This window comes from Fulmarus glacialis, unplaced genomic scaffold, assembly GCF_000690835.1.
Source record: "Fulmarus glacialis isolate BGI_N327 unplaced genomic scaffold, ASM69083v1 scaffold26484, whole genome shotgun sequence".
NCBI classification, from domain to species: domain Eukaryota; kingdom Metazoa; phylum Chordata; class Aves; order Procellariiformes; family Procellariidae; genus Fulmarus; species Fulmarus glacialis.
Genome location: NW_009210278.1, coordinates 1530 through 10514, shown reverse-complemented (window position 1 = coordinate 10514; position 8985 = coordinate 1530). Strand labels below are relative to the sequence as shown.

Genomic DNA, 8985 nt, shown 5'->3' with positions numbered 1-8985 from the left:
TGCTGCCTGCTTTCACAGCAAGAGGACATTTTTGGACTTTTTTTTTTTTTTTTAAAGAGATACTTTTTTCTTTGCACTTCATCTAATGACAGTTTTGTCCTTAAGCTGCTATTAAAGGGCACTTTATGTTTGGCAATCTCGGTATCAGAGATGAGGACATGGCATTATTCCTTCATTTTGCCTGAATGTTTTAACTTTCAGTTTTTCAACTTTTAATAGTGCTTACAAAGTAAAGGGGGAGGGGGAAGAATATGTATACTTTAATCAGGTTTGGTTTAGACCACATAGAATAACACATTAGAGAAGAAAGGCAATTACTTAAAAATAGTTGTATTTATATTCCACAATTTGCTCAAATACTGGTTTGTGTGGTTTTTTTTTTTTATAAACTTTCTACAGGATGTTTTAAAACAAGTTCTTCACATTGCTTGTCAACTATGTACTTATGGAATTTGAGGGAAATAGTTCTGGTTGTTTTTACAGTTTGACACATGTACAGTACCAAAATGATGGTGGTTAGTCACATGCAGTCCATATGAGATTCTAACATAACATTTAATGAATTTTCTGATGTTGACCACCCCTTTGATGCTGAAGGTAATGCATCTGTAGAAAGCAGTGACTGTAGATTTGGGTTACTGCTCTCTGCATCTTCCAGTTTTTCAGTGTTGTCCTCCCAATTAATGTGGAATCTCGTGACTCTGGGATTAGATGCCAAAATATTCCTTTGAAGCTGGGAGAAAAGAAAATATATGGATTATGTAATGTGTACATATCAAACTGGAATTCACTGGACTGCATACAGATTTTTTTCCTTTTACTCCCCATAGCCTTGTATGTGTAAAACATACTTTGTTTAAAAAGGTAATTCATATAAATGTGAATCTATAGCTACTGTCTATGGATCAGAAACATGCTTACAGAAACATACCACTTGTTCATTTACTCTAATATCCTACTCGGCAAAAGAACTGCTTCCTTGAGAGGATATTTTTAACTGTTCTGTGAGTTCAAGGCTGTACGAGAACTCTGCAAGTAAAGTGCAAGTGTTTATTATTTTAGCCAGCTTTTAGTAAAGCAAATGACTACCCTGACAAAGATTTTTGCAAACCACAGTACTTATAAAATTTTGCATCAACTTTATGGTGTTTGCAATAATTGTATCAATTCCATCAACTGTTTGTCTGTCTTCATTTAAGAGTACAACCTTTCCTTAAATTAAATTACCATGCTTTAGATTGATTTCACTAACTGAATTTTAATTTGTCCACTAAAGTTTTAAAGTAAAAACATTACTTGGATTTGGAAGATTATTAATATTGTGGCAGTGGACATGCCTAGACATTAGCCATAGATTTCATTCTCATGGCTGGTCTTCATTTTCCTTTGAAAACAAGTTGTATTTGTTTATGTATGCAGCAAAAAAGAAAATGCTCACTTTCTCTTAATCTTTCACCATTTTCAAGATAATATAATGTTAACTCTGGAGGATGGCAACTTACCACCATTGGCCACTCATTATGAAAGTTAAGACTGATCACAGGAGAAGTTTGCTTTGGTAGTAATGCTGATTTTATTCTCCAAGGAAGTGCACTCTCATTAAATATTTCCCAACCCCTTATGCAAACTAACAATACCATTTCTTTTTTTGAACCTAGTAAGGTCTATTACCCATCAATTACAATCAAATATGTTTAATAACCTTCTATTCTATTTGTATGTATAAATTCTGTCCCAAAGTCACATTAAGGACTTTTTATACAAACACATGATAACTTTTGCTGTTGTTCTTCACAGAAGCAGACCTAGTTTTTTATATAAGCAAATTAAGAGAATTAAGACAAGTAGTTCTAGGCGTTTCTAAATTCAAGTGCTTAAAGGAAGTCAACATTCTGCATTCACATCCAAAATAACAAATAAGTATATGATTTAAATGAAAGAAAAAAAGAAAGAAACAGATTATAAGTTTAAGAATCCTCAAAATTAACAGTAATTTTCAATTTTGAGAACATACTGAGCATCTGATCCCTGAAAATTAAGTTAAGCATAGAAAATAATTAGCGACTTCTAAAAACCAATTTACATACCAATTCAGTTTAGTTACATTTGAAGAGCAGTTTCAGGGACTATGGGGATTATCTCTGTACTAGTCATTACAGTACATTATCCCATTCATTTTTTCATATATCCAGTCATATAATTGATGCAAACTTGAGAAATAACAAAATTTTCACTATCACACAACTTTGGAACATAAGTGTGTACACATGTACGTCAGCTTTCATAATGAGAAAACCCAACTCCACAAAATCTTCATATAGACCTTGTTGGTTTGTACAGAGTCTGCGTGGGTAGTCAAAATCACAGGATTTTGACTAGTTTTTGATGTTTAATTGATCCTTCTCCTTAAGGTATTAGGTTGCAAATAATTCCATTTCACATAATCTTTTAATTCTAGTCCTGGTTTAATTTTTACCATGAAGAATATATATTTTTTTAAACTTAATCTGTATACTTCCTTGGTCAAGTTGTCCATTGATTGGATAATCATCCAACCTGCTCTTATCAGGTTACCCATCTTCTCTCATTTTATGCATAAATTGTTCTTCAGTTTGTTTGTTACTGTTTTGCAGAAACTGCAGCTCTACCACTAGAACAACTGGATAACAACCATGTTAAATTAATACTTAAAACTTGGTTCCAGGTTGACTGTCCTAGAAAAAACATTATTCTGTTTTTCTGAAGAACAGAGGTGCTTTGTCAACAGTGGTTCAGGTAGAGGGAACCCAACAGTTTATTGCACACAGTCAGTGTAAAATAATAATGAAGTCCAGCCACAGCTTCAAGCTGGTGGAAACTGTTGCAGGTTTCTCAATGTTCTGCAAATTCATGGCAAGTACATGGTACTTGTAGTGTGTCCCCCCAGGTCTTTTCCATTATTTGATGCCTCATTCCATGTACTTTATGGAATCCTTGGGGTTTGGTTTTGTTTCTTAAAAACCTCTTTCTATAAGCATACCTCTGATATATGACTAGAACAAAACGTGCCTTACCTTAGAAAAATCTGGCTTTACTGGTGGATTCTCTCTCAGTTCTGTTTCGGTATATTCATTGTTTACATAGTAGCCGACTCTAATAAATTCTTGACCTCGATAGGTGCATGTAATTAGCACAACTGTTACACCTACTGCATCTGCATCTGGAATAAGCCCTGGGTTAGGTGCATCAGCCTAAATGTGAAAGGGAAATATGGATTAAAATAAAATTGATACCACATGGCTATCTAGCAGGGGAATCTTAAGTACTATGTCTTAGCAGCTGAGTAGTGATTGTATTTAAAATTGTTCTTCAGGTTAAGCAGAAAATACACCTACTTTCACAACACCATCAACCCTGAATTTAGGACACTATCCTCTAGAGTCAGAATTACTTAGAATACAGTAATATTGTGTGCTGACATTTCTTGTGGGTGATTAGACAGCTTTGATCCAAAACTGCTGTTAAATATACGATCAGCTGTTCGAGCAAGTGTACTAACATCCCTCCAATTGTACAATGCCATTGTTCTCCAGCCCATCGTGGTAGTTTAGTAGAGTTAAGATTATTTTTTTTGTACCTCTGAGATTGAATTGGTCTGCATGTGTGCTTTTAACAAGACTAAACCTTTAAAAATACAGACTGCAATTTATACTTCAGCAAGAAGAGCAGTGACAGGCTATACTGAGCTTTGAGCTGTCCCACAGATTTCTAGGAAAGGAATAGACTACTCTCTCTTGCCTCCTTCCACATGCCTATGTTAAAGTGCATGCAGTTAAATGCATCATCACTCTAAGACATCTGACATATTTTCAGTGATAATGCAATCCTAATTAATAGGCAAATCCTGTAATTTCCCTCAATGTCCTCACTTTCCGTGGCTCTGCAGTTACTAATAACCAAAAAAATTTGCCTCGCAAAATGTGGCTCACATCAGTCCCTTAAAATGCTTCCTAACTACACATTTATTGATAACATGTGATGCCTCATTCTGCTGTAGGATTTAAAGTAGCAGCAATCTAAGCATAAATGAAACAGCTTCATATTTACAATTTTACATGAAGATCTGAAGCCAACAATGAACACCTGTGTTGCAAGTACAAGTTGGTATTAACAATGTAGGTTAGAATGGTTCAGGTGTAGGTGTCTTGCCTTAGGACAGAGGACAAATGGGATTAATTCCTACTGTCCCTCTCATCCCTACTTTTCCGTATTATTTAAATGCTCCAGCACTGTGAAATTTGGGAGCTAGTGGTCATGCATCATTGGCTTCTGCTCTTTGCTACTTCAATTCTGAGCCTTCAAACCAGTCTAGCTTTTTATAAGAAGCTGGAGGCATTCTGCAGAAGAATTAGATGAGTCAGACCTCTCAGGTACAAATATACCATGGGGAGGAGAAGCAACCAGGGAATCAGGTAAAACACAACTTCCTCCAGCCCTGAAGGGAACAGAAAATGACCAAATGGCTTTACAACTTGCATAGGGAAATGGAAAAGATGACCAAGGAATAGGACAAGTGTAGAAGCTTGAAGAAATCACAAGAACTGCCAATACAGATGAAATCACTACTTTAATTTAGTAGTCTTTTTCTAACAGTGCCCAGGACCATTTGATTACTTTAAATTCCACAGTGGGCAGTTACAGACTAATATATTGCAAAAGGACATTGTTCCATGAAACTCAACTCACACCCTAATGTGGGATTTTTGTTCCTCCAGGCTCCCATTGTCATTTTGTGTCCTGTAATATCCTATGATACAGTTGTGAACCCAAGGAAATACTCTTTTAATCCTACTTAAATCTCAAGCATTGTTTTGCTGAGTGGAAGAGACAATGAACACTGTTTAAAACTGTTTTCTTTTCTCAAATTTTGAACTTCCTCCTTGGATGTCAAACCTCTTAATTGCCCAGGAAACAAATGATCATACACAGGTGGAAGAAAAAAGAAGAGCTTGGTATGACCAAGTGATAAGTGAGCAGTTGCAAATAGATATTTTGGTAGGCAAAAAGAGGCAGCAGGATTAACTTTTGCATAAAAATCACTGTCTTAACATGCCATTCTTATGCTACATATTACTTAAGAATTTTATGAAATCACTCAGTGTATGTGTTGTCTTGAATTATCTTGCTTTTCCACATGATACATTTAATCACATAGTTATTACTGCAGTGTAGCTAAGTTAGTGTAAGGTCATATCCCCACTTAAAGATAATAAATTATTTATGTGCTTGTATTTTCAAATAGAAGTTTCTGTGAATTTATTACAAATCCCCAAGTACATAGAGAGAAGGAATCAGGTTTCACTACTTGTATCTTGGTATTTAGAACCAAATAGGCCAAGCTGTGGGCCTTTAATATTGAAATCTTTTTAAATGTTTTTAAAAAAAAAAAAAAAAAAAAAAAGGCTGATTGTTTAAGTCCAAAAAGCACAATAGTTTTCCATCTTTATATGTAAGGCTGACTTTCCCAACCTGATACACAGCTTCTTTTCAACAAAGGGAGTTTTATCATCCTTGGTATTTTATCTATGTGGTACTCCATTTTACTTGCTGTTTCAGCCATTTTCCTATTTAGAAAAATCTACAGCATATTATTAGCTGAAAATTTTATACACCTCTGCAAAGGTCCTTTCCTTATGCTGTCCCTAGTGAACACAATTGCTTTTCTTTATATTATACGCCTCCTGCAGTTCTGTGCTTTGCCCCGTTCTGGCCTTCCCTTGCTAGTTCTCTCCATCTCCCAGTCTGCTTCAGTTCAGTGAATAAAGTAACTTCAGTCATCAGCAAAGGCTTACTGCAGCACTTTGGTTTTTGGTGGTCTCCTGTGTACACATTAGCTGAGTCCTACCCTCACCTGAAATCCAGTGCTTTTGAAGTCTAATATACTTAGACCAACAGTACTTCCATAACAAATAAAAGGGATACTTTAATACAACAGAGAAGGAGTACTGACTTTCTTACAGGACCTATTCCAATCTAAGCAAAATGTCTACATATCTACTCCTAATTTAGCTGTAGTGTCATTTATAACCGGGATACAATTGATGAGTCCATCGTACAGAAACTGCAAGACCAGTAAATTTAATTTTCAAGGCCTTCCTAATCATACAGCCAAAACATGCCTTTTTAGGCACCTGCCTCCTGCTCCTTCTCATCACCATCAACAATGAATCTTCGTAACTTCACTGAGAACAGTACATCTTTTAAATTAGAAATACAAACGCCAGCTGATTCCTGTGGATATAGTGCTACAAGGTAGCCCCTTTGAGGGCAACAGAGGATCACCTACTTCTGACCAATTAATGCCATAAGCTATAATAGCTTGATAATGGAAGAACTGTTAATAAGTGATGCATTTGTTACACATCTGCTTTGTGTGTAGTGTGGAAAAATTAGGCCCAGCTCCAAAACCAAACAGAAATGTTTCAAGACAGATTTGCATGTATGTGGTTGATAAATGTAACCTCCAGCCTAATCCTATTCCTTTAGCCTGTCCTGTAAGTAGTTGTTTCCTGGAACTTACAGGATTAATGAAGATGCCTCACAAATGTTGATATTAATTTAAAACAGTTACAGTAACTGTCAGAAATAAGAAAGTGTATTCATTAGCACTTTTTTTTTAATGCTTATACTCCAGCATGCATTTGCCATTAAATAGTTAAGTGAATTTATACTATTTGGGAAAGTAGCATGGTTCTTACACAATACGCGATACTCAGTTTCAATCTGATTTTTCTGCTGATGGATTTTGCTCTCAGTTTACAAGACAAATACTAGTATTTGATAAATAGAGGAAAAAAGTGAACTAAATCATAGTTTTTATTAAAAAAAAAAACACCCCAAAAAAAACTTCCATAAGAATTTAGGCAAGTCTGCTTTAGTTTTTTTCCCTCTTGCTGACTTAAAATGGAAACCAGAATAGGCTAGTAAGCCATCTTAGTGCTGCTCTTTCTCAGTTTTCCTTCCCTTCGTTATTCCTTCTTAGTAACATTTGGCTTTAACAGCAGTATTTTATAGGACTGTCACATGCTCCAGAGTTTGTTGGACAGTCTTGATCTACACACTTGTGTCCCAAATGCCTGCTATCTACCATTGGAATTCTGTCTTATTTTACAAATTCATAGAATCATTTAGGTTGGAAAAGACCTCTAAGATCATCGAGTCCAACCATCAACCCAACACCACCATGCCCACTAAACCATGTCCCTAAGCGCCTCATCTACACGTCTTTTAAATACTTCCAGGGATGGTGACTCAACCACTTCCCTTCCATTATTTGCTTATGCCAAATTAAATTGCTATATTTTGTTGTGATTTAGCATGCTTAGCTAAACATCACGGCTGACCATTTATCCTGCCAAACAGAAATGAACTCTTGACTGTTCTGGCTGAGTTTTACAATGAATTTGTTGGAGTGATCTTCTGAAGTTGTTGTCTACATTAACCTAGTGCTCCTGTTTGTCTGAAACTGCCACCAACTGCAGTAGAGTTAAGCCTGATGGTGCTAGTGTAAACCAGGTAACTGGCACTCTTGATTACTGAGCGATCTAGAATATATTTATAAACCAGACTGGCAAAAATTATCAGTAACTACAGGAACAGTGCTTATATCACTATCTCTAATTATTGATACCACAAGTGAAAATATTACCATGGAAACATCAGGGGCAGGAAATATCTGCTCATGAACAGACTTTAAAGGAAGGTGTATCATACCTGAAGAGCTGACTGAAGTATTTTTCTAGTTTACCATTATTTTTCAAGTGCCTCTTAGTTTGATACAGTCATCTTTAAACAAATTAACACAACCCTTTTAAGACACAGTTAAATCAAACTTACCTGAAATACAAACATGTGTCTGCCCGCAGGAACAGGTCCTACTAAAACAGAGTCTAACACCTGATCATACTCTTCACTTTCAGCTGAACCCACATAAATTATTTTCCATTCCAAATCTACAGCAAAACAAAAATAAAAAAAACCAAACATTATTTATCGTTACAGTTAAGGGTCTTCCACTCTTGCCTATCTACAGTTTTGTGTAGCCTAAAAATGCTTCTTTTGCAACAGGCCTAAAGGAATAAGGACCTGTCTTCATTGGGGAAATCTATCGATGCCTGCCCCAGTCCTCTTGAACCAGACCATCCCACCATCTCTCTCCAGTCAGTCGGTGCCACAGGAATCCCTCTATTTTCATAGTTGGGTTAATTTTCATATTTTATACAGAGGACAGAGCCCGTTTACTTGTTGGGAGCTGTCTTCAGCATTTTCTCAAAGCCTGCTGGAATGGCTGCAGCACAGGGATGATGCCTATATACCCCTATAATGCATTGCGTGCCTTCAATATCCTCTCACCTCCCAGAAATAAATTCCCACCTTCCACATATACACCTCACAGCTTAAATTATACAGATCATGGAAGGTAGTTAATTGAATAAGGAAACCCATTGTGTAAGCACCAGGCACACTAACTGCATGCCCTCATTCCTTCCCATGTAACTTGTGTAACCTGAGAAGCATGTAGAATTGCGATAGCATGATTAGATCATATTCTGATCGAAGATATTGGTGCTTGGATTTTATCCAAATTCTGAAATGGAATTACAGGCACAAAAAATTTAAATGTAGCATTTTGCTTCTTAAAACAATGCACCAAAATCAAACATTTCTTACAATTCAGCTTTTTCTAACTCACCCTCTCCACGGCAGGTGTTTGAAAGTTGATAATGCAAATTAGCACACATTAGCTTTTCCTGGGCCAGCTTTTCACTTTCGCTTTTTGATTCAAACACACATGCATAAATACACATATAGAACTAATCTTAAAAGACAGATTTTTGTTTTTTTCTTAAACAAAGGGGAAAAAGAGATCACCATTACAGAAAACTATGACTAACACTTTTTTTTTTTTTTAAATGAAACTTGCTTCAAAACTGTACCTTAAAAACT

The 8985-nt window shown here is 35.9% G+C and overlaps 1 protein-coding gene across 1 annotated transcript; it reads right to left on the bottom strand.

Moving 5' to 3' along the window:
• Positions 1-314: 314 nt before the first annotated feature.
• ASF1A (anti-silencing function 1A histone chaperone) lies at positions 315-7989 on the bottom strand (the record flags this gene model as incomplete). The annotated part of the gene is made up of 3 exons (XM_009577130.1): positions 315-733; positions 3054-3230; positions 7876-7989. Coding segments are annotated over 3 exons (504 nt in total), but the record flags the coding sequence as incomplete, so codon positions are not given.
• Positions 7990-8985: the final 996 nt, after the last annotated feature.